The 27814-nt window shown below is 30.4% G+C and overlaps 2 protein-coding genes across 2 annotated transcripts; both read left to right on the forward strand.

The window, feature by feature from the left end:
- Positions 1–5593: 5593 nt before the first annotated feature.
- Positions 5594–7401, forward strand: LOC107897788 (3-ketoacyl-CoA synthase 19). Its single transcript, XM_016823359.2, has one exon. It carries the CDS (start codon positions 5711–5713, stop codon positions 7079–7081), a length of 1371 nt encoding a protein of 456 aa, XP_016678848.1. The 5' UTR covers positions 5594–5710; the 3' UTR covers positions 7082–7401.
- Positions 7402–25569: 18168 nt separating this feature from the next.
- On the forward strand, positions 25570–27247 carry LOC107897789 (3-ketoacyl-CoA synthase 19). Its single transcript, XM_016823360.2, has one exon. The coding sequence runs from the start codon at positions 25656–25658 to the stop codon at positions 27039–27041; it is 1386 nt and encodes a 461-aa protein (XP_016678849.2). The 5' UTR covers positions 25570–25655; the 3' UTR covers positions 27042–27247.
- The last annotated feature ends 567 nt before the right edge of the window (positions 27248–27814 follow it).

The following is a 27814-nucleotide window of genomic DNA, read 5'->3' on the forward strand; positions in this document are numbered from 1 at the left end:
TAAAATCCCGTTTCTTTCACCGTTTCTTCCATATGAAATTAGTCTCAATAAGCTTTAATTCCATATTTAATTCAATCTCTAAATAAATTTCTATAATTTTAGGTGAATTTTAAAAGTTAAGTCACTACTGCTGTCCAAACTGTTTTAATGAAAATATTTCTTTTCCAAGGTTCTTTGCACCATCTTTCATTCAATCACACATAATTGCCATACTTTTGATTACTATACAATTTAGTCACTTATTTTTATATTTAGATTACATATTCATTTCTTAATATTAGTACTTTTCACCAAACAAATCACATTCTCTCTTACCAATTTAGTGTTTTAAGTCTAGTCTTCATCAACTACTTTCTATTTCTAGTATTTTTATTAAATACATGTTTCACACATCTCACTCAAAACATCTTTAACTCAATCTATTGAAATACAAGTAGATTTAGTATGAAACTTACTTCCTTTGTCAAGAATTTCTTCATTTCCATGCATTTCTCATCTTCACCACTTTCCTTCCTTTTTCTTCCCATTTTCTCCACTTTCATCTACTATTTTCTTGCTTCTAAATTGATGAACATATTCTCTAGAACCTCTACTTTGCTTCTAAATTGATGAAAATATTCTCTAGAACCTCTACTTCATCTTCTCTCTTTAATATCTAAGGAAAAATTCAAAAATTTTGGATAAAAATGTAGGTTTTCATGGCAAAGGACTAAATTGTAAAGAAAAGAAAACTTTCTTTCTCACCCTTTCACTCACGTTGGAAGGATGATAAATTTCCTTCATCCTTCCTTTCTTTTTATACTACCATTTTCTAAATAAAAAATAATAAATATCTAAGTAAAATATTAATAAAATAATATTTAACTAATTAATTAAAAAAATCACCAAAATATTATCAACATCATCATTATATTCTAGAATTCTCCCTCTTGCTAATTGACCATTTTACCCTTTATGGTCTTTCAAAATTCCATCCTTGAATCATTACTTAATTTGGTAAAATTACAATTTAGTCTCTCACAATTCTTCACCTATTCAATTTGGTCCCTGTATGCCAATTCCATATCTTAGTAAATTGGATTATTTTCACTTTTGGTCCTTCAAGTTTCTCATTTTTACACTTCAATCCCCTAAATTTTGAATATTTACACTTGAGTCAAAAACTTTTCACATATTTATCACTTAGTTCCTTCCTTAACACATCATGTCATGCTTCTTGATTTAACTCTCTTTTGATATATTGCAACTTTCATTTTCTTTGATCTTATACCTTATTTCGATAAGATTTTATCTCATATTATTTATGACCAAAGGGATTTTGAGGATGTTACAAAATATGAATATTTTAGTTATATAAATATGTGTATTTGTTTAAACATGTTTAGCTTCATTTATCTCCAATTTAAATGTATCACTATCTACTCTCACATATGTAATATATGTAATTTAAATTAAGTTTTAATTAGACATTATTTATTATTAAGTTTATGTATGATCTTATTATAAAATAAATTTGATTGTTAGAAGGAAATGCTACTACTTTCAAAATTTGATTTAAAAAAAATTGTCAACCAACGGAAAATATTTTATGCAGAATCATCCATATTTTGGACCTTAGCTCCATGAAACAATATGTTGCTGTTGAAACATGGAAGAATTGAAATCTTAGATCAAAACACTATGAACGGATGGTATGAACTGCCTAAACAAGAATTTTTGAATAGCGAACAACCAGAGCTATTACTCACTACATCAAAAAAATTTCATAAATGAAAGATGTAAATCGATTGGAAAATTAAAAAAAATATGCATGTCAAATGAAATGGTTGTTGCTATATGCTCCAATAACGAATTATTGGTTTAATTGAATAACTAAATAAAATAGATAGACCTTTCTCTTCGTCTCAAGTCGATGGATCTTCTCAACTGGTGGATCCCCTATATGGATAATATATAGATAATACATATTCCAGTTGACCGAGCCTAAACACCAAAAAATCAATTCATTTTCTAAAAATAATTTGTAACCATAATTTTCCAATTTTTTTTTATGAATTTCAAATAAATCTTATTATTTATTATTATATATCATCAATTAAACCAATTAAACCTCTGAATTTCGTTTAATTAATCAATCTAACTAAATAAAACCGAACCCATTAACAGCTCTACTATCCACATATTTCTATTACGGGATAATAAGTGCAAATTTGAACAAAAAAAATATCTTAAAGTAGTTGAAAATAAATGTTGATTGCAAGTTGTGAGTTGAAACAATGACATTAATTGTAATGAATTAGTGACGTGGGGAGATGAGCACAATTAATTAGCACATGAGTGGAACTTACAAGAGAAAAATGTAAATTTTCAATGGATTTTTTAGGGAGTGGGGTTGGGATTTCAATATTAAATGGGGTGGTTGAAAAGTTAGATATGAAACTATGTGATGGGTAAGTGTGTGGTGGCTTTAGTCAACCACTGATTAAGGTGAACAAGAAAATTTAAGTGCATAAACCTCAGCATAATTGCGACACCATCCAACCTGTTCCATGACCATAAAGTAATCTATAATAGATTATTTTGTTATTTATATTAAAATATATTCACCCAATACTTATACGAACATTCAAAGTACATAAATATAATCAACAAAATTGAGTATGGTATTAAGATATATCATATTTTCACGAATTTTACACATGATTCGTGAAACAAGTATGAAAAAAAAAAGCATGTAAAATAATGAAATAAAATTAAGGGATTCTCTTATCGAACATTAATGGTGTAAATTGTGAGTTTAAATTGAAAGTTACATGAAAGTGATTCTTCTCTTTATCTTCATTAGATAAATAATGAAAAAAAATATACAAAAGTTTAAGTTAGATAAATATATCAAGTTCATTTTTAGATAGTCATTGATAGAACTAATGGATTAATCATCATCCGGGTAAGCATAACTAGTTGTTATCAAAGGAAGGTGGGTGTAGAAAATTTTTGAAATTGTATTGGTCTATGTGTAAGATGAGGTGAGATATTGGAACTTAAAAGTGTTATTGAAGGGTAACGTTGATAGCTAATGTATAACTATTGTGCGAGATGACGAGTAGAAAGACTATGTGATTAGATATAAGAGACTTTAATTGTTTTTGATCGAATAGGGAAAGAAAATGATGTCTTAGAGATTCTGCAATTAAGCTTAACTTCAATTAATTTAGATATGAAAGAGAGTTAGTGAATTTATTAATGAAGGAGGAATCGTTGTTTCTTTGGTCGATTAATTGTTACATTTCACCAAAAAAAGTTATATGATATATTTTTTAAAAATTATGCGGTTAATCTTATTCATGAAGCAGTTCACGTTGTTTTTAATTCTACTTTAGTTACGAGAATTATTTTGCTTTTGAAGGTTCTGAGTCACTGGAACCTTCAGCATATTCCCAGAGAAGAAAATAATATTACAGACAGAATAGTCAAGCTTAGAAGAGACAGAGAAATAAGGTTGCGGTTGATTGACAAGAACTATGAGATGAGTTTTATTACTGGTTGATAATTGAGCTGTAATTTTTTTACCAAAAAAAAACCTATTATGGAATGAATTTTTATTGTATTTCATGAAGTGAAGAATATGGAAAGCTGGTGTGGAGAAATCAAACATGTTAATGGTTTGGTAGTAGTATTTTTTTGTTATCTTTACCTACGTATTATTCATTGTTATGATTTGTATTGGTTTTTAATTCTCTAATGTTGTCGGTTGTAAATTATCATATTAGGCATTTTTGTATAAATCATTTTATTTTATTAAATACTGCTAATTGAATGAGTTTAAATTTTGGAGTCATCATTATTGGAAGAGTTTTACATGAATACCACCTCAGCTTTAATATGATTAAACTAGATTGAAAAATTAATGAGGACACCTGTGCAAATAATGAACAGTAGTATGCCCTTGATAATTTCTAAAATTAATTTGTTAATCCTATTTGTTTACGGGAAAACACTGTTAGTGGAGTTTTCAGACTCCATAAATAAGATTAAAGGGTTGACAATAGTGTCGTGTAGTAGTATAGTAAAAAATAAAAATAATATTTAAAAAAAAAAGATACATGTCAAATTTTTAAAACTACTTATAGAATTAAAAAAAATATTACTAGTGTAACAAATACTCATCATTTATTTATTACAGTTAAATATTAATCATTTTTATTACCATTAACATTAAAATCTTTATTAAAGTATAATTATTTAATTGATTATTTTTATTACCATTAAATATTAACTAAATATTTCCTTTTAGTTTTTTTTATATATATTTTCTATTAAAGTTATGTTATATCACAATATATAGTTTCATGTTATGTTTTTTAAAAATAACATATAAAAATTACCATTTTTACATAACTGGTTAAAATATGAAATTTTGCTGAAAAGAGTCAATAAACTATATTTGTTTTAGTATGATAATTATGATATATTATAATTATAGGTATAATTAAATTAATGGCTACAAAATTGTCTATATTTTGTTATTTATTATGAAATTATTTAATTTTATAATTAAGTAATTTTTACACATTATTATTTATTACTAATTATTTTAGTTAGTTCAAAATTTATTAATGAATCTTATATATAAGAAAATCAATTAAATTATTATATTTTGCAAGTATCATTATTATATTTCAGAATTTTTATTTAAATTTATAATTATTTAATTTTTTGAATATATAATATCTTTTGATCTTTGAAATGATAGTATTTTTATTTTTTGTAATAAATAATGAGTTATTTTCATATGAAGTGATTCAAAAATTTATAAGTTGTATAAAATCTTTATGTTATTCAATATTTCTAATATTAATCATATTTTTTAACATTTTAATTATTATGTTGATTATTTAAGACTTTACAATGAAATCCTTTACATGCAATGCATGTGAGTTAAAAAACTTATTTTTTTAAATATTTAAAATATAATTAAAATAAAATTTAATTAATAAATATAACTAACAACAGAGAAATGATATCTCTTTCCATGGAAAATAGTAAAAAGTAGCCGAAGAAAAGTATTAAAATCTAAAAGAGGAAATGACTGTCACGTGAATTTGGTGAGCAATCATTATTTCAATTAATTGATGAATTGTCGGTCAATTTTTTTAAAAATTTAAAAATTTATAAAAATTAATATTTAACAATATTTTTAATTTATTCAAATATTTGTATTAATTAATCTCTAAAAATTATTATCCAATCACGATGTCATATAAAATCAATATATCAAATATTCAATAAAAAAAATCTTACAAAAAAATCTTAAATAAGAAATATTTTACAAATTTTTTTTCTTTTTAGAGATTAATAAAAAAAATTTGAAAAGAAAAAGGAAAAGTTATTACCAATTAAGAATACCATCCACTTGAAAGTATCAATATAATGAATACTTGTCTTATAAAAATTCTTGAGAGTGTGTAAAAATAAGAGATATTTGAAAAAAAAAAAATCCCATCCCTATGGGATCGGATCAGTCTGCAACCTGTCGGGTCCAGGTTTTTCCTTCCGGATAACCTAATTCAAGACTATAAATAGACAGATATCAAATCCACCAAGAGTAACCCAACTAGTATATTTCTCTAAATTTCTGTGAAGCAAAGTTTCACAGATCTTGATCTTGTATACAAACATCCCATCCCCATCGCATTCTCTAAGCCTTTCAATGGAGTTTTTAATGAAAATATGTCTCCTATTCCTTTGTAGCTTCATTTCCTACTTTGTTAACATCTTTTTTCAGAAGAGAAATCAACATTGCTATATGTTGGGTTACGAGTGTTTCAAGGCTGCCGATGATAGAAAGCTCGACACTGATGCCTGTGTGAGAGTTGTGATGAGGAACAAGAAACTTGGTCTGGACCAATACAGGTTTCTTTTAAAAACCATTGTTAGTTCTGGTCTTGGCGAAGAAACTTATGGTCCAAGGAATGTTATTAATGGTAGAGAAGAATTTCCTTCGGAAAACGATGCACATGCCGAGATGGATGAGATCATGTTCAGTACTCTCGACAGTCTGTTCGAGAAAACAGGAGTTTCCCCGTCGGAAATCGACATACTCGTCGTCGATGTCTCGTTGTTTTCACCGGCACCGTCGCTAACATCCCGGATTATAAACAGGTACAAGATGAGGCACGACATTAAGTCCTTTAGTCTCTCCGGAATGGGATGTAGTGCAAGCATGCTTGCAATCGATCTGGTGCAACAGTTGTTCAAGACATACGAGAACCAGTTCGCCATCGTTGTGAGCACCGAATCAATCGCTAGGCATTGGTACTGCGGCAAAGAGAAATCGATGATGTTATCGAATTGCCTGTTCCGTAACGGTGGGAGTTCGATCCTCTTAACAAACAAAAGGGATTTGAGGGATCGATGCTTGTTGAAGTTAAAGTGTGCCGTAAGAACCAATATCGGATACGATGACGAAGCATATGGATGTTGCATACAGGTTGAAGATCCACAAGGCTACCAGGGCTTCCTCCTTACAAAAAACTTAACAAAAGCTGCTGCTAAAGCTTTTACAGGGAATCTCAAGCTCCTATTGCCCAAAATATTACCAGTTTGGGAACTGCTTCGATATGCAGTATCAACTCTCGGGAAAAAACCAACCAAAGGCCAAAATTTAAGTTTCAATTTAAATCTCAAGTCTGGGGTTGACCATTTTTGTCTCCATCCAGGTGGACGGGCAGTAATTGATGGGCTTGGGAAGAGTTTGGGACTTAGTGAATATGACTTAGAGCCAACTAGAATGGCACTATACAGATTTGGGAACACATCAGCAGGTGGTTTATGGTATGTTTTGAGTTACATGGAAGCTAAGAAGAGGTTGAAGAAAGGTGATAAGATTTTCATGGTGAGCCTTGGAGCTGGATTCATGTGCAACAACTGTGTGTGGGAAGTAATGAAGGATGGTTTGGATGATACTAGGGTTTGGGAAGATTGCATTGATGAGTACCCTAGAAAAAACCTGGTCAATCCCTTCACTGAGAAGTATAGTTGGATTAATGATGAGTGCTTGAACTTTGTCAGGCTTGACTAGGGAAGGTTTTATTAACAATTTATAACCTTTTTTTAATTATTATTTCGTTTTAAATTATCTCAAAAATTACTAAAGAGGGTGATGCCACTGAATCAGAAAAATGTTTGAATGTCAAAATTATGATAGCAATTTGTCGGTTGTGCCCATATGTGATAATTTAAGTGAGTGTATGTATAGTTGTGTGACTTTAAAAGCTTAACAGTGATATTAAGCCATGGTAAACCATGTAAGACCATAGAAGCTAGAAAGTTGCAATTGGTTGTCCATGGCAAATATGAAAGTTATCTCTGGTGCTTATAAATTCATGTTAAGTTTTGACACTTTTTGTACTTTTTTTTATGGTGGATAAAGGATTCGATTTTTATTATTAAATAGATTAATTTAATTTCTATATTATTAAAAAGAATTAAATTAAATTAAATTTTAGCAAAGTTAACATTTACTGTTTAAAGGACATACAATTATTTTTTTTCTTTTGTAGTTTAACTACAAATGAAGATTTCATTTGCAATAGGATTGAGTAAGAAAAACAACTCAAATCGAGGTGTTTGAACAGTTTATAAAAAATAAATTAAAAAATTGTGATTAAATGAACCAAACAAAATTCTATTTAATATATAATTAAATTATTTTTTATGATGCAAAAAATTATTTTATATTTAAAATAGCGAGAATAATTTAAAATTTTCATGTAAGAGTTATTGATTTTTTTATTTGCTTAAAAAATTATTACTTTTTAGAAATACTCATAAAAAGGACTTTGGATTTTTATAAATTAATGTTTAAATATCATAAAACAAAACTCATATTTTTAAAAATAAGTCAAAAAACTCAAAACTCAAAAGTAGCATGAAAAATTGAGAATGGAACCGAATTATAATGGACGGTTCAAAAAATCCGAAATACTCAATCGAATAGAGCAAAGCTCATCCCGAATTTATGGAACCATTAAAAAAATTCAAAATACTAACTCTCTTAAAAAGTAAATTTTATATTTTTTAAAACAATAAATGTTAATTCCTTTAAAATTTGACCTCATTTTGATTCTTTTTAATAGTAGAATGACTAAATTGACCCATTTTAATAATAGAGGAATTAATTTGATCAAAACCCTATAATAGAGGAACTTGTTAAATACATTACTAATAAATTAAAAAAGCCCTTAAACTAATTTTTGTACTTAATTAAGCTCCTATCCTATTATTTTATCCATAAAAGTCATTGATTTTAATATTAAAGTAAAATTATTTTGACTTTTTAAATTAATTTGCATTTTATGTTGATATGATGTGAATATGATGAGAATAATTTATTAAATAAAAATAAAATAATAGTTTATTTTTTAGTTTTCTTCATGTCTGTTTTACAACTCATGTTCAGGATTTGTGACTGCCCCTCCCAATAATTTCTTCTCCAAGGTTTGAACCTATATCTCCTCTTGAAAGTACAATGTACTTTTCCATTGCACCTAAACTTATCAGTATAAAATAATAATTTTGAAAGTAAAATAAAATATTATTTTAAATTTTCTTGAAAATGTTTAAATAGATATATAACACATTTAATCACTTTTTTCTAAAACTTACACCCTTTTTTAAATTTTGCAAAAACATATTTTTCATAAGGACATTTTCAAATATTTTGTAGAGTAATTGCATCAATTATATAAATTTTTTTAAAAAAATTAAAAGTAATATTTTTATATTTTTTTTGTAGGGGACCCCACAATAACGGAAGTAAATTTCTTTTTTAGGTATTGAATCAAGTAAGAATCCTGGTGTCACATCACGGATTTCTAATTTATAAAATTGTAAAATTATAGTAAAATTGAGTATCCGACCTAGTGATTAAGAGTTAGTGAAATTATCTTCAAGATTTGAGGTTGATTCTCTTCACTTACAAATTCTTTTTCTTTTAAATCATGTGTCGTCTACCCCTAACAAATTGTCAGATTTTAGTCTGACTCAAACACTTTCATTTTTTTTCTCTTCTTTTCCCCTATTGTCGTCCCCTTCCATTCTATTTTCTCTTAATTTTCCTTTCTTTTCTCCCTTTTTCTTCTCTTATTTTCTCTTCACCCTTGTGCCGCCCCTTTGTGTTCTGTTCTTCTTCTTTTTTTCTTCTTGCCGAATTACTGATTACTTTGGCCAAATTCCTCTATACTGCTCAAACTAGTGATTTTATTAAACCAAAAGTAACTGTGCTAAGTTTTTGGAAAATTTGATTAAAATGGCGATTTTTAGACCGAACATTTTTAGTTGATCATTCAGGTGGCTAATATAACCTTCAAGATTCAGCTATAATGTCTAGGCCGAATTTGAGAAGTTACACCTGAAGTTAACATTGTTAAAAGGATTTTACTTAAACACCACCTTTGATCCAAATAAAATTAAACTAATATCGTAAAATGGATAAAAATACTTATAATTTAAAAAAAAATAATAACACTTTCAAACATATAAGAAAAATAGGTTGGGATTTGTCAACGTTGATAGTACTGCAAACACATTTTACATGTGTTTAAAATCAAAGAATGACAAAATCAATCAATTTATTAAATTGATGGAACCCATCTCTAAGCTTGCGGTTCTTTTATTGCTCATGAGTTTGATTAGATTTTTTTTTTCAGTCTTATATTTTATTCAGTTTCTCTTAAATATTGAATAGACGTTTAAACTTAGATGAATCAACAATGTCTTTACTCTCTTACCACCATTTTTTTTAATTATATTGAATTTTTTTTATTATTTATACCAATTGAAATTGTCAAAAATTTATAGGGATAAACTATAGTCAAGTGGCTAAATTATTAATAAGTTTACATATTAGTTATTCAACTTCAAAAGGTTACATAATGGTCTTTGAACTTTTGAAAGTTTTCATTGAAGTTATTAAACTATTCAAAAGTTTTTATTTAAGTCATGTGGTTTCTAAGGGTTTTATTTTAAGAGCAAGCTTTAAATACCGATTTGACGATTAGTATGGTGAATCAATACCCATTGACAAGTACAAGAACATGCCTTAGATCTAAGTCGATCTATCAATTAGTGTCGGAGATCGGAGAATAAAACTGTTTGGATTTTGGTTTTTAGATTTGTGATGTTCAAAGTTGTTTTATGAAAAAGAAAACTAAATTGTAGAAGATAAGAGAAAGAGAGCTTCCAATTGTTGCGAACATAGAAAGATATAAAGTAGCAGCAATTTTAATAGTTTAGTGACTTAAATGAAAACTTACAAATAGTTAAAGGACTATTTTATAATTTTGTGACCGAGACATAAATTTACTAATACTTTACTAACCTTAAATGTAGTTTATCCAATTTATAATCGAATAGATCTTTCTCTATTATCAACTAAAAACTTTATCAACTAGATCAATTCATATTGATGAATCAATATTACAGATTTTGGATATTAGAAAACAAAACACAATGATCCGAAACTGACTAAGAAGTACATTTGATATATGTAAACCCAATATGCCCATATTTATTTTATCTAAATAAAATTATTTTTTTAAAAAAATATTATTAATAATAATCATGAACAATAATAATACAAAAACATGAGATATAGTATAAACAAGTAAACAAATCATTATAAAAATACAAAAATGTCATGCTTGCAGAATAATTTTAAACAAAAATAACAAATTGATAGCAACTACAATACTCAAACAATTCAGAAACAGACTAGAAATGCATCAACTTAATCAAATCGTTGCAATTTGCATCCTAATCTCGTCATCATCAAATCAACATGATGATTAATACTGCTCAACTAAGAAAAAATTGTCAAAAGCCTCAAGACACCAACTACATTTGTGATGCACAAAAGGCAAGTCACAAATTGTCTATCATTATCATCATCTCGAATCTATCATCATCATTATGATCTATCATGATAAAATTTTTTGAAAATGATTCTTAATAGATCTGACGGTATCCTTATATAGACAAATCTCATCTATACGCCAAAACATGATTAAAAATTAAAAGTAAAAATAAAACATCTACTTTCAAAAAAACAAATTAGATAAAACAAAAACCACAAAATTGTGAATAAAACCCGTGTATTTAAATTTAAAACAGAGCAAAATTAAAAAAAGAATGTTGCAGAACCGCTACTAGCTCGAAAGCTAACGTTGAAGAATTAAAGATTTTTCTATGAAAAAATATTTTTTAATTTTTCTTTATGCATAATTATTTATTAAATAAAATTATCATTTAACTACAATTTTAAAAACTTGTGATGCATACTACAAAGAAATTTATGGTGTAAAATTTTTTTTAACACCTTTTATGACTTAGAGACCGTCCTGTAAGGATTTCCCAATTATAAATCATAAGCTATTTGACATCAAATATGGGATCGAAAAGTATAACATAATTATCATAATTAGCATGATAAATTATTATGGATGGATATAAAGCTTTTTGCACAGCAAATTTTCTATTTCCAACCTCTAAAAATTAGAACATATGAAGACATGTTTATACTATTCCTTTTATGAAGATCTTCATTAAATTATTTATATATATAACATTTATGAATTTTGTTTTAAAGGTGTTATTATTTGATTTTTTTAATTAAATTAATATCTTATTTATTCGTGACATGAAATTAATAAAATAAATAAATAATAATATAAATATAATAGCATTCCCAATTAATTGATGTTCAACAATATTTCTTAATAAGATGTTAACAAAAGTTATATGTCGTAATCATTTTTTTGAAAAAAATGGGGTCGACTTTGGTTTTGGAAAATGAAAGAACGAGGAGAGTCGCCACCAATCCTTTTTGATGAGGTGTGATCGGGTCACCTTAAATTAATCATTTTAATAAAATTTAAGATTTATTAAAACAATAATTTTTGTTTTTTGGTTTGCGAAAAAAAAGAAAATGAGTCCGGAAGTTGGTTACGCACGAGGAAGGATTAGCACCCTCGATACGCCCAAAAATTGGTACCTAGTTGATTAATTAGTGTCTTAGTGTCGAAGATTGAAAACTTGGAAGACTTTGAAATACGATCCCTCTTTATAAAAAATGCTCAAATGATAAAGACCTTCTCATCTCGAAGTAATAAAACACCATGCCCAGGAAGTTAGGACATGGTATCTCGAACTTTGGGAACGAGCTTGCCTTTATTTAAAATCCATTTATTTTAGCCCCTTTTTAAAAGGATGTTCGGTTGTTTTGGGTGCACGAGAAAAGTCGAAGCCCAGTAAGTTTGGGTACGTTTTCTCGAATTTTCAAATACCAAATATTGCCTTTACTTGCGAAAAATCTTATTTCGAAGTAACAAAATGTCATACCCGGTAAGTTAGGGCACCACATCTCGTATCTTCTAGAATAACACATGTTTTTTTAAACTCGTATTGTGATTTAAAAGAATACTCCGTTATTTAGGGTAAATGAGAAAAATCGAAACCCAGTAAGTTAGGGCATGATTGTCTCGAATTACCAAATACGGAATATTACTTTTATGAAAAAATTATTTTGGATTGGGTAAAAGCTAGTATAACATAAGTTGTAATAGTAAGATAAAGAATGTATAAACAAATATAACTTTCGGTATTGACATGGCATAACAGAATAAACATAAATACGAATGTGAATAATAGGAGCAAGAATGAAATAAATGATCTAAACGAATAAAAAGGAATAACAAATAAACTAAGAAATATTCCACAATTAAAAGGAACCAGTATTAAATAAGTAAACATTATGTAAGACTAAAACACGATGGTATAGTGATGATAATAATAGTATTAATAGTAATAATAAAAGTAATAAATATTTTAAGGTTTGGAATGGTATATGAAAATGTATATATGTATGTATGTATATATATAAATAAATAACATGTAATGTGCGTGAGGAATAAAAGTGAATGGGTGCGCTTATAGAGTAATAAATAAAAAATAATACAATGATATATATTAATAATAATAACCGTGCTAATAATAATAATAATAAATAGAGATAACAAAATAATGATATTAGTACGTAAATATAAATATCGATATCATACCTTAAAATATAATAGTAACGAAAAATATAAGTAAGCAAGAAATATAGATTGATAAACGAAAACTAGATGCATAATAATGTAGGTGTAGATATAATAATAGTACTAACATAACAGTAATAATAAAAAGATGATAACACTATATTACATAGCAAAAGAATAATAATAACAATAATTTAAAAAAGGATAATAGTAATAATACTAAAAATAACAAAAATAATAATATATAATGCTAAGTAGATTAATAAATAATAAGGAGATAAACTCAAAAAGAAAGTATAATCATAAAAATAATAGTCATAATAATAATAATAATAGAAATAACGATAATAATAATAAAGTAAAGAATACATTAATAATAGTAGAATCAGGAATCATAATAATAGCAGCAATAGTATAAAAAAAGGGTAATAATAATAGTAATGACGATAATAGTGGTATAATAATAAAATAGGTAATGATAATGTATAAGTAAGTGATGAAAATAATAAAATATAATAGTAATGACGATAATCATAATAACCAAGTAATTTCAATCATAAAATAATAAAAATAACTAAAAAGGGGTAAATTGAATGTAGAACGAAAGTTCAAGGCCGATTTAAAATAAAAATAAAGGGAAAAGCCTCAATGAAACACGCAAGATAAGTGGAGGGACCGATTCCGCTATTATACCCTATTCGCAAAACGATGCCGTTCCAACACTATCCCTCAAATGGTCAGAGGATCAAATTAAAAAAGGTTAAAATTACAAGACAGAATTAAGAAATAGAAAAAGACTGGATTAAACATAACAGAAATGCGGAAGGACCGTGCAAGCAATTATCCCTCTTAGCAGAAACGCGCGGATCCTGATGCTCGCGGGTCGGGTCTTCGGGTTTGGCGTGAAACGACGCCGTTTGGGTATTAAACGTTTGTCCCAAAACGACGTCGTACCATAGAGGCTATAAAAGCAAAAAAAATTTTGTAAAAAACTTCATTCCATCAGTGCAGAGAAAAAAAGGGAGAGGGGTAAATCCCTCCAGCCTGGGCGATTTTCGATTGCCGAATTGATGCCCACCCGTCGCCGGCGTCCGCTGTGCACGGCGGCCGAATGCTAAATCGATTCCCCTTGTCCTTCTCTCTCCGGATTCGAGTTCTACGCAAGCAAAAAGCCCCTTCGGTGGTCGAATCGAGCCACGAAAACCATTCGACTTCTGGCTTCTCCGAACCTCGAGAAGGTACTGGTATCCCTTCCTTTTTTTTTTATATATGCATATGTATTGTGCGTGTGGGTGTGTTGAAAGCACTCGTGAGATGAAAATAATCAATTAAAAGAACGAAGAATCAACCTTTTTTTTTTAAATTTTTGATTTCTTCCTTTTGTTTCTTTTTGTCTGCCTAAAAAAAAGTTACAATTTTTTGCTTGGCTACATATAGCCGAGTACATGATATTATCCCCTTTTTGCTGCTGCTATCCGCCTTTTTGCATGTTGTTGTCTCCTTTTTCCTTTTCTTTGATCTATTTGCAGGCCTATGGAGTCAATGGCGGTGACAGAGGGGTTGGTGGAGGCAGACGATATGGGCGATGGGACAAGTGCGGCTAGGGTTTCCTTTTATGATTTTAGGTTGGGCTTTAGGGGTTATGACATGGGCGTACAAATTGGGCTTGTACATTATATTTAGTATTACTTTTTTTTTAATAATGTTCATAAAACTATACACTTTTAATGCATATATAAATTTTTTTATATTTTTTTAATATTAATCTCATTATATGTTATTATCATATCTGTTCTTTTTGATACAATGTTTAGAACTACTCATAGCTCCTCCTCAACCGTTAAATAGGATGATAATATGTTTTAGCACACTCGAACCCATGTCCTTTTGCACTGGCAATAATATCAATACCAATCAAGCTAAAATTCAATTAACATTTTTACCTCAACATAATCCAATTCCAGCTTAGCCTGAAATTAGATATTAATTTTTCTGTCTCGAATTCGACTTGAAAAATTAAAGCTACACTCAAATCCGACCCGATGTAATATGCCACAATTTCAATTTTTTTTTACATTTTATCATAATAGAATAATAATTTTATTATTTTTTAATAATGCTATTAATTATTTTTAAGTACAATTATATTAGCGCAAATATTAATATAAATTTTATTATATATTTTAAATTAATATTGTATATATATAAAAAGGACTTGATTAATTAAAAAATTGATAATTTTATTGGAACGGGCAGGTTTTCTTAAACCGGACTTGATTAATTAAAAAAATTAAATCCATCTCCAAACCCGATTTCAAAAATAAAAAATCCCAACCCTATAGGATCAGGTCAGTTTGCAACCTATCGGGTACAAGTTTTTCCATCCGAATAACCCAATTGAAGACTATAAATAGACAGATCTTGATCTCATATACAAACATCCCATCCCCATCGCATTCTCTAAGCTTTTCAATGGAGATTTTAATGAAAATATGTCTCCTATTCCTTTGTAGCTTCATTTCTTATGTTTTTAACATGTTTTTTTAGAAGAGAAATCAACATTGCTATATGTTGGGTTACGAGTGTTTCAAGGCTGCCGATGACAAAAAGCTCGACACTGGTGCCTTTATGAGAGTTGTGATAAGGAACAAGAAACTTGGACTGGACCAATAGTGGTTTCTTTTAAAGACCATTGTTAGTTCTGGTCTTGGTAAAGAAACTTATGGTCCAAGGAATGTTGTTGATGGTAGAGAAGAATTTCCTTCGGAAAACGATGCACATGCTTAGATAGATGAGATCATGTTTAGCACTATCGATAATCTATTCGAGAAAACAGGAGTTTCCCCATCCAAAATTGACATACTCGTCATCAATATCTCGTTGTTTTCACCTGCACCATCATTAACATCCCGGATTATAAATAGGTACAAGATGAGGGACAACATTAAGTCCTTCAGTCTCTCCGGAATGGGATGTAGTGCAAGCATGGTTGCAATCGATCTGGTGCAATAGTTGTTCAAGACATACAAGAACTAGTTCGCCATCGTTGTGAGCACCGAATCAATCACTAGGCATTGGTACTACGACAAAGAGAAATTGATGATGTTATCGAATTGTCTGTTTCGTAACGGAGGCTATTCGATCCTCTTAACAAACAAAAGGGATTTGAAGGATCGATGCCTATTGAATTTGAAATGTGCCGTAATAACCAATATTGGATACGATGACTATGAAAATAAAATAAAATAAAATAAAGAACACACAAATTTTACGTGGAAACCCTTTCGGGAAAAAAACCACTGGTAGAGGAGAAGAAAACTCACTATGTAAAATTCGAATTAATTACAAGAGGAATAGACTATGTCTATTTATAGGCTTGTAAAGCCATATTCTAGTAAGACTGAAACACCTTATTCTAATCAATATAAAATAGATGGAGTTTAATAAGGTTTAAAAAACCTTATTCTAAAATAAAATAAAAGAAGTGTAATTCTATATGGATTTTACTTTTATTTTAGTTTACCACTGTATTTTATTTAAATAAAGATTCGGGTCATTTAATTCTAACAATCTCCACCTTGACACGAATTCTTAATGAACAAATTTTTAACGAACAAGTTCTCCACCTCTTCCATAAAACCCCTTAAGGATTTAACTTCAACAATGAACACCAACCAAGTCTAAACAATGCTCAAACCTGGTTATAGGAAGTGACTTAGTCATCATATCAGTAGGATTTTCATGAATACTAATTTTGCTCACAACAATATCACCATGAGCAATAATATCACGAATAAAATGATACCGAACATCAATGTGTTTTGTTCTCTCATGAAACATTTGATCTTTTGTAAGGAAGATTGCACTCTGACTGTTATAAAATATTGTACTGATTTGAAGGTCTTCATTGAGTTCATTAAAGAGTCCCTTCAACTAAACAGCTTCTTTACAAGCCTCAGCCATCGCCATGTACTCAGCTTCAGTGGTAGACAAAGAGACTGTAGTTTGCAAAGTGGCTTTCCAACTAATTGCACAACCTTCGATTGTAAAGACATAACCTGTGAGAGATCTTTTTCTATCAATGTCTTCAGTAAATCAGCATCAACATACCCAATGACTCCATCTCTAGTTCTTCCAAACTATAAGCAAACATCAATAGTACCTCGTAAGTATCTTAAAATCCACTGAACTATTTTCCAGTGTTTTTTGCAGGGATTCGCCATGTATCTGCTAACTGCATTGACTACATATGATAAATTTGGACTTGAACAAACCATAGCATACATGAGAGATCCCACTGCACTGAAGTATGGAACATGTGACATGTACTCAATCTCATCATCTGATTGTGGAGACAAAGCCGATGAAAGTTTGAGATGGGCTGCTAAAAGAGTACTAACAAGCTTAGCACTCTGCATATTGAACCTACAAAGAACTTTCTCAATGTACCCCTTCTGACTTAGGTACAATTTACTTGTTTTTCTATCTCTAAGAATCTCCATTCCAAGTATCTTCTTTGTTGGTCCTAAATCTTTCATCTCAAATTTTTCACTTAGTTGGGCTTTGACCTTTCTTATCTCTCCTTTATCTTTTGCTGCTATCAACATGTCATCAACATAAAGAAGTAGATACACGAAAGAACCATCACTGTTTTTCTTAAAGTAAACACAACTGTCAAAACTATTTCTTTTGAAATTATGAGAAGTCACAAAGGAGTCAAACCTCTTGTACCACTATCTTGGTGACTGTTTCAAACCGTAAAGGGACTCTTTCAGCAAGCAAACAAAGTCCTCTTTTTCTGAGATTGTAAAACCCTCTGGTTATTGCATGTAAATGTCCTCCTCAAGTTCTCCATGCAAAAATGCAGTTTTTACATCTAACTGCTCAAGCTCCAAATCATGTATGACCACAATACCAAGCAAAAATCGAATCGAACTATGCTTCACAACTGGGAAGAACACATATATAAAGTCCACTCCTGGAATTTGACTGTAACCCTTTGCAACAAGCCTTACTTTATATTTAGGTTCTTCAACTCCTGGAGTCCCTTCTTTCTTTTTAAACACCCATTTACAACGAACAACCTTTTTACTTTTAGGAAGTTTCACAAGTTCCCATGTTCTGTTTTTGTGTAGTGATTCCATCTCTTCTTGCATAGCAAACATCCACTTTTCTGAGTCTTCATAGCTAACTGTCTCAGAATAATTAGATGGCTCTCGGTTTGCATCTATATCTTCAGTCACATTTAAAGCATAAACAACTCGATCAGCCTCGGCATACTTCTTTGGAGGTTTAATTTCTCTTCTAGTTCTGTTTTTGGTAATAGAGCATTGTGGTGAAGAAGCAACTCTATTCTCAATTTTTGTACTAGCTTGAGGAGTCGACTCTGTATTAATCTGATGCTCCACCTGCTTTTGATTTTCTTTATTGGAAGAGCCTTTAAGAGATAAGTTAGGTAGTGTAGCATTTTCATCAAAAACGACATCTATGCTAATCACAACTTTTCTATTTCAGGACACCATAACTTATACCCTTTTACACCAGCTTTATAACCAAGAAAAACACATTTAATAGATCTCGATTCTAATTTTCCATTATCAACGTGAGCATACGCAGGACACCCAAAGATCTTTAAGTCAGAGTAATTAGCCGGATTACCAAACCATACCTCTTGTGGAGTATTTTTCTCAATGGCAACGGATAGAGATCGGTTGATCAAAAAACATACAGTAGAGGCTGCTTCTGCCCAAAATGACTTCTGTAAGTTGGCATTTGACAACATACATCGAACCTTCTCCATGATCATTCTGTTCATTCGTTCTGCAATACCGTTTTGCTGTGGAGTATGACGAACTGTCAAGTGTCTCACATCCCTTCTGACTTGCACAGTCTATTAAACTTATCAGAATAGAACTCTAGGCCATTGTCTGTGCGGAGGTATTTTATTTGTTTTCCCGTCTGTTTTTCAATCATAATTTTCCAAGACTTAAATGTGAAAAACACATTGCTTTTTTGCTTCAAGAAGAACGCCCAAACTTTTCTGGAAAAAATCATCAATAAAGGTTAGGATATAATTAGATCCACCTCTCGAAGGCACTCTGGATGTCCTCCACATATCAGAATGAATATACTCCAACGTTCCCTTCGTGTTATGGATTCCTCTGGTGAATCAAACTCTCTTTTTCTTCCCAAAAACACAGTGTTCACAAAAATTTAGTTTGCAAATTCCTTGTCCATCAAGAAGTCCTCTTTTACTCAATTCTTCCATGCCATTATCACTCATATGCCCTAGACGCATATGCCAAATTTTAGTAATATCATCATCAAATAAGAAAGAGGAAGCGACAGCTACATCACCAGTAATAGTAGAACCCTGCAAAACATATAACTTGGTAGTTTTTCTCTGCCTTTTCATTACAATAAGGGAACCTTTGGAAATCTTTAAAACTCTACTTTCAGTTGTGTATCTGTACCCTTTTGAATCAAGAGTACTCAACTAAAGTAAATTTCTCTTCAATTCTGGAACATGTCGTACGTTACTAAGTGTTCTGACAACTCCATCAAACATCTTAACTTTAATTGTTCCAACACCTACGATTTTACATGAAGCATTATTTCTCATCAAAACAACACCTTTAGACATTGTTTCGTAAGTTGTAAACCAATCCTGATTGGGACTCATGTGAAAGGTGCAGCCTGAATAAAGTATCCACTCCTCGTTTACTTTAGAATTGTTGACAGAAGCCTGCAAAATATATAACTTGGTAGTTTTTCTCTACTGTAACAGCCAAATTTTTCAGTGGTATCAGAAAACAGTGATTCGAGATTACAAAATCCAATGAGTAAGTTTAGAAATTTTATTAAATAATAATTATGGGCCAAGCGCGAATTTAAAAGAATTTTTGAATTAGTGAATTTTGCGATTTTAAAAAAAGTAATCAGGTAAATTGGGTTGAAAACGAGGTATCGAGACCTCAAATTCATAAACCGAGCCATAAATATTTTTAGAAATATTTATGGAGTGTTAGTAAGTCAGTATTAAAGTTTCGTCAAGAAATTTTAAGGTTTTGATAGTCAAAAAGGACTAAATTGAATTAAGTGCAAAATTACGAAATGTGATTAAATAGCTCTAGTATTAATTAAAGGAGGACTAAATAGGCAATTAAACACCGATTATTGGGCTGACGACATGTGTGTGCAGGAAAAATAAAAATCAAGTGTGAACAAGGGGCAAAATTGGAAATTTTGCAAATTAAGCATATAAAACAAGACAAAATTGAAAAATCTAGAGATATCATCATTCTTCTTCAGCAAAAACGCCATGGGAGGTCTGAAAGTTGCTGTTTTTCATAGTTTGACATATGTGAGTTCAATTCTTGCCCTTTTCTTTGAGATTTTTATGTTTTTGTGACTTTTACAATTAGGTCCAAGTGTTTAATTCATTAGTTTTTGATTTTATGGACAAAATTGAAAGCTACCATTGATAAGTGTTGGCTGTTTATGATTAACTAAAATAGATTTGAAGCTTTTACTTTGTTGTTTGATGATTTTATCAACTAATTTCAATAGAAATTGATTTTAGAACCTAATTGTGAAAAAGTTGTGAATTAAGGTTTAGTGTTGAAATTCTGATTTTTAAAGGTTGTGTAATAGTTTAGAATGATGGAATAAAATGTTAATTGAGAAAAATTAGCTTAAGTGATGGGCTAATTAAGCAAGGACTGAATTGTATGACCAGTGAAATTTAGAGGAAAAATGGTAATAAACATCTTGAACTAAAACAGTTTTGAACAGCAGCAGTAGGTTAACTTTGAAAAATCACCATAAATTTTAGAAATTGAATCAAAGGGTGAAAAAAATATTGAATTAAAGCTTATTGAGTCTAGTTTCTTATAGATGAAATGGTGTAAGCAATTGAATTGTAAGTTATAAGATATAATATATTTTGTGAGACAAGGTCAGAATGAATTCGGGTTCCCCTGTTCTGACTTTGGAAAATCACAAAAATTTGGAGAAAAATAATTAGAGGCTAAAAATTATATTTTTAAAATCCTTAATGAGTCTATTTTCAAGATAAACCAATAAGAACATTATCCGAGTTATGTACTGTGAGATAATTAATTTTAAGTGAAGAGAGGTTAGAACTGTCGGATAGTGAAATAGGGGAAAATTTAATGAATAAACTGTACTAATTGGCTAAACCAAAAATTCTGAAAATTTTATGGTGGAAAGATATGTGAGTCAAGTTTTAGGTAAAATTTACGGATCTTAATTTGGATCTCTGTAGCTCAAATTAAAAATAATTTAGTGACTAAGACACGAATGGACAGCTTTAAATAAATTTATAAGTAAATAGTGAGATCATAGATAATGTTACTTATAAGAATGCTATATATATTTAGGATGTGGAATGGAGAGGAGGAGGAGGAAAATAAATATATGAATTTTCAGTTAGCAAGGGTTTTGTTGGGTTTTTCACACAGGAAAAAAAAACATAACTAAGTTATCCGGATAAAATATGAAGCTCTTGTTAAAGCTAGAGCAACAAAGTAATTATTCCGGATGAAATATGAAGCTCTTGTTGAAGTTAGAGCAACAAGGTAATAATTCCGGATGAAGTATGAAGTAAGTTTGAGATTCAAAGGCTTAGGAGTTGTAACCAAACGAACAGAAGCAAATGGGATGAAAAATTTAGAGAAGTATTTCATATTTCATCCGGGTAACATACATATTGTTGTTTGTTGCCACCCTTAATAGGTTTACATTTAAAATGGATAATTTGTATGTTTTAGACTCAGGGACTAAATTGAATTAAAGAAAAAAAACTATAGGGGCAATTTTGTAAAAATGTCAAAAATGACCAAAATGAAGGAAATGAATTGTTTTATTATTTAAATTATAAAATTGAATGAAACTATTAATTTAGATCAAGATCGGGTGAAAACATGTTTTAAGGATTAAATTAAAAAGTGTTGAAATTGTGGAAAATTTTGTTATTTTATAGAATTTATGGGTTTTTATCAATATATATAAGAATAATTAGGTTTGAAACAAGGATTTAATTACAAGAACTTTATTTTTCTTTGTCTAAGGATGAAATCGTCATTAATCAAAAGTTTAGGGGTAAAATGGTAATTTTGCCTAGAGATTAATTGAATGTATTAGAATATGAAATAAATAAAAATGATGATCAAATTTATTTATAAAGATCCGGTGGCTCAAATATGAGACTTGAACGTGAAAAAGAAAAAGTTTTCGGATTAGTAAAACTATAAATACGAATAAGCAATGAAGTAAGTTCGTGCAACTTGAATTGAGTTATTGAATGTTTAAATTATACATTTATGTGACATGAATGTGAATTGAATGTTTAAATGTATGTTTTGGGCTTTAAGGGCCCAATAGAGGAACATTATGATTATTTTCAGAATATGAATAATAAATTATTCAGAATTATCTGAAAATGCCCAGTAAACTCTAGTAATGCCTCATACCCTATTCCGGCAACGGATACGGGTAGAAGGTGTTACATCTGCCCTTTCATCACAACAAGGGAACCTTTGGAAATCTTTAAAACTCCACATTTAGCTGTGTATCTGTACCCTTTTGAATCAAGAGTAGTCAACTAAATTAAATTTCTGTTCAATTCTGGAACATGTCGTACGTCACTAAGTGTTCTGACAACTCCATCAAACATCTTAACTTTAATTGTTCCAACACCTGCGATTTTACATGAAGCATTATTTCTTATCAAAACAACACCTTCAGACACTATTTTGTAAGTTGTAAACTAATCCCGATTGGGACTAATGTGGAAGGTGCAACCTGAATCAAGTATCCACTCCTCGTTCACTTTAGAATTGTTGACAGAAGCGACTAGAAGTTCACCATTGCTGTAGTCTTCTACAACATCAACTTCACCAGAATTTTCTGGTTGTTTTCTCTTTTGATTCGTAGCCTCTCTTTTAATCTTGTTCTGTAGCTTATAGCACTCAGATTTAATGTTCTCTTTCTTCTTGCAGAAGTTACAAGTTTTACCTCTGTTTGAAGACTTCGATCTACCCTTAGATTTACCGTGAGGATTTTGTTCCTGTGTCCTTCCATGATCATTATCAGCATTCCAATCTTGTCTCCCACGAACAATGAGACCTTCTCCCTGAGAGTCGGGTTTAACCACAAGATACTTCATATTATCATACGAGGTCAAAGAATCATAAACCTCATTAACTGTGAGAGACTCGCGGCTATATAAAATAGTGTCTCTAAAGGTTGAGTAAGACGAGGGCAACGAACAAAGTAGAATCAACCCTAGATCTTCCTTATCATACTGAACCTTCATGGCCACCAAGTTTGAGAGAATTTCTTTAAACACTGTTAAGTATTCGTGTACAGATGCACCTTCCTCCAAACGATGAGCATAAAGACGCTGCTTCATATGCAACTTGCTTGTTAGAGTTTTCGACATACATATTTGTTCCAGCCTCTTCCATAATGCAATGACAGTCTTCTCCTTCATCACATCCTGTAAAATTTCATTGGACAAATGCAGATGTAATTGTGTTAACGTCTTTCGATCCTTACGCTTCTTCTCTTCATCTGTTAATATCGAAGGCATCTTATCTATCCCTAGCAGGGCATCCTCCAGATCTATCTACGCAAGAACTACTTGCATCTTAATCTGCCACAACGCAAATCTGGTGTTGCAATCCAACAGCGGAATTTCATACTTCAAAGACGCCATTACCGTGATCGAGATGAACTACCTGGAAGCTCGGATACCAATTTGTGAAAATAAAATAAAATAAAAACACATAGATTTTACGTGAAAACCCTTTCAGGAAAAAAACCTCGAGCAGAGGAGAAAAAAATTCACTATGTCGAATTCGAATTAATTACAATAGGAATATACTATGTCTATTTATGACTTTCGTTACGTCTCTAAGCGCTATAAAATATGGAGAGAAACTAACATATTTATGTCTATTTGTGACATTTTAAAAATGTCACCAAAATTTTCAAACAAAACCTTTTGTTTTTCTTATCAAAGATAACTATAGTGACAAAGGTGTCATGAAAACTGTTACTTTCTGCGACACTTATATTTTGAATAAAAGGGAATGAAAAGAAAAGAAAATGTCATAGAAAATATTCAGAACATAAATATCAAAAGCCCCCAAAAGTCATAATGTAAACAAAATAATGAAATGAGCACAAATACATAAAGTCCACCTTACAAAAATTAAAATCGAAGTACTGAGGTTCAAATACTAAAACATAAGGCCAAAATAAAAATGAAACTTTTAGTTGAAATTAAGATAAAATCATACATATGATATTGAAGATTGAAGGGTAAAATCATGAAAACTATCAACCAGTTTGCAATCTAGAGTCGCGTCAGTAACTCAAACATTAGATTGATGAGATGAGTGATCATCAACGTGTTGTGATGGTAGAAGGGTAATTGTTCCTGATGGCATTTGTGTAGTAACCTTGGCTTGGAGATCACAAAACTTTTGCCACAAAATTGGTGGAGGGGGAGTCTCATTTGTGTAATCAACTTCTAAAATCAATTTTTATTAGTATTTATTATGACTAAGATATCTTTTATGTCCGTTTTATGATTCATGAAAATTAATCTTTTTGAGAACAAAATTTTCATTAACAATCATAATTATAGTACAAACACAAATAAATATATGAGTAACCATAACATATAATTAAACTAATACGAAGCATAATGGACGGAAAATCAGAAAGAATTGAGTAATATCCATCCATGGGCATACACACATGTTGGGACTAGAGATCCACATATCGTGAACATGAACACTTAACAATCTAAGATATTTGCCTCAATCAACAACACAAAGGCATTATTGGCCATATATATATTGATTTAACTAATTCATAAATGTCTTGTTTAAGCAGGGGTGAAGTTAGAATTTTTTAAGGGGTCTTAGGTTAAATTATACATTTTTATAAGAGTTAAGATATGATTTCACATTTGTATTGGTTTATTTCTTTACGGTTTTTGAAAGAACTAAATCAAAATTTAACATTTTTTAGGGATCACACTATAATTTTACCATATATTATGATTTTATGAATTTGGGGGGTCTAATTTGGAGGTCTAAAGCATAAATTCTCTTTTTTTTGGGGGGGTATAACCTGCGTTCCCTTTCTCCCTTGGTTCTAAAATACATATTGGACCACCGATTAAGTCTTAATTCAGTTGGCATCAATGCTCTTACAACAATTAAGAATATGTAGTTTTAAGTGAATTTTAAGTGTCTTTTTCCTCCAATTTAAAGGTGGAAAGGATTATGGATTGAAATAGTCTTTATATTAAAAAAATTACATAGGACCAAGGTGTTTTTGTTTTAATTGAACTGGTTACCCCAGCCAGGTCAGATTGGGACATAGTTTTCTTTTTAATATAAATAGACATATACCCAATCCACCAAGAGTATACCAACTAGTAGATTTCTCTCAATTTCTTCACATTTCTTGATTTTATACATAAACATCCCATCTCCATCACATTCTCAAGCCTATTCAATGGAGTTTTTAATGAAAATATGTCTCCTTTTCCTTTGTGGCCTCATTTCTCACTTTGTTAACATGTTTTTCCAGAAGAGAAATCAGCAATGCTATATGTTGGGTTATGAATGTTTCAAGGCTGCCGATGACAGGAAGCTCGACACTGATGCGTGCGTGAAAGTTGTGTTGAGGAACAAGAATCTTGGTCTGGACCAATACAGGTTTCTTTTAAAAACCATTGTTAGTTCTGGTCTTGGTGAAGAAACTTATGGTCCAAGGAATGTTATTGATGGTAGAGAAGAGTTTCCTTCGGAAAACGATGCACATGCCGAGATGGATGAGATCATGTTCAGCACTCTAGACACTCTGTTCGAGAAAACAAGAGTTTCCCCGACGGAAATCGACATACTCGTCGTCGATGTCTCGTTGTTTTCACCAGCACCGTCGTTAACTTCCCGGATTATAAACAGGTACAAGATGAGGGACAACATTAAGTCCTTCAGTCTCTCGGGAATGGGATGTAGTGCAAGCATGATTGCAATCGATATGGTGCAGCAGTTGTTCAAGACATACAAGAACCAGTTCGCCATCGTTGTGAGCACCGAATCAATCGCTAGGCATTGGTACTGCGGCAAAGAGAAGTCAATGATGTTATCGAATTGCCTGTTCCGTAACGGTGGGTGTTCAATCCTCTTAACAAACAAAAGGAACTTGAGAGATCGATGCTTGTTGAAGTTAAAGTGTGCCGTAAGAACCAATATCGGATACGATAACGAAGCATACGGATGTTGCATACAGGTTGAAGATCCACAAGGTTACCAAGGTTTCCTCCTTACAAAAAACTTAACAAAAGCTGCTGCTAAAGCTTTTACAGGGAATCTCAAGCTCCTATTGCCCAAAATATTACCAGTTTGGGAACTGCTTCGATATGCAATATCAACTCTCCGGAAAAAATCAACCAAAGGCCAAAATTTAAGTTCCAATTTAAATCTCAAGTCTGGGGTTGACCATTTTTGTCTCCATCCCGGTGGAAGGGCAGTGATTGATGGGCTTGGGAAGAGTTTGGGACTTAGTGAATATGACTTAGAGCCAACTAGAATGGCACTATACAGATTTGGAAACACATCAGCAGGTGGTTTATGGTATGTTTTGAGTTACATGGAAGCTAAGAAGAGGTTGAAGAAAGGTGATAAGATTCTTATGGTGAGCCTTGGAGCTGGGTTCATGTGCAACAACTGTGTGTGGGAAGTAATGAAGGATGGTTTGGAGGATACTAGGGTTTGGGAAGATTGCATTGATGAGTACCCTAGAAGAGACGTCGTCAATCCCTTCACTGAGAAGTATAGTTGGATCAAGGATGAGTGCATGAACTTTGTCAGGATTAACGGCAGAATGTTTTATTAACAATTTACTTTTTGAATTATACCCTTTCTTTTTAATTTATTTTGTTTAAAATTATCTCAAAAAGTGCTAAAGTGGGTGATGTCACTGAATCAGAAAAATGTTTTGAAGTGTGAAAATTATGGGAGCGATTTGTGGGTTGTGGCCCTAGTAAACCATGTGAGACCATAGAAGCTAGTGAGTTGCAATTGTTTAACTCTTTCTTTCAATTTCTAACTCTTTTACTCGTTTTTTTTAGAAAAATTATTTGATATATCCATAAAAATTGGCATTATATCCCATTTAAGGAATAATAAAAATGTAAAAAAATATATAAAAAGTAAGTAAAAAAAACATGTGCAGGTAAAATATTTTATTGAAAATGTATTAAATACTAACATTTTTGGTTACTAAATATTTTTTATCGGTGAAAGTATTTATTAACTCCTTCTATTATAACGATTAGATTAAATTAATCTCTCTATTATTAAATAGGTCAATCTAATTCTTGTACTATTGAAAAGAATCAAATAAGTTTAAATTATAATAGAGTTAACATTTGTCGTTTAATAAATGACATCAAAATTATTTTTTCTTTTGTAGTTTAACTACAAACAAAAGTTTCATTTGCAGTAGAGTTGAGCAAGAACCGACCCGAATTGAGATATTTGGACCATTCATAAAATATAAGTTAAAAAATTATGATTAAATGAACCAAACCAAATTCTATTTAATTTATAATTAAATTAATTTTTTAAGATGTAAAAAATATTTTATATTTAAAATAGTGAGAATAA

This window comes from Gossypium hirsutum, chromosome A10 (genome assembly GCF_007990345.1).
Source record: "Gossypium hirsutum isolate 1008001.06 chromosome A10, Gossypium_hirsutum_v2.1, whole genome shotgun sequence".
NCBI lineage: Eukaryota > Viridiplantae > Streptophyta > Magnoliopsida > Malvales > Malvaceae > Gossypium > Gossypium hirsutum.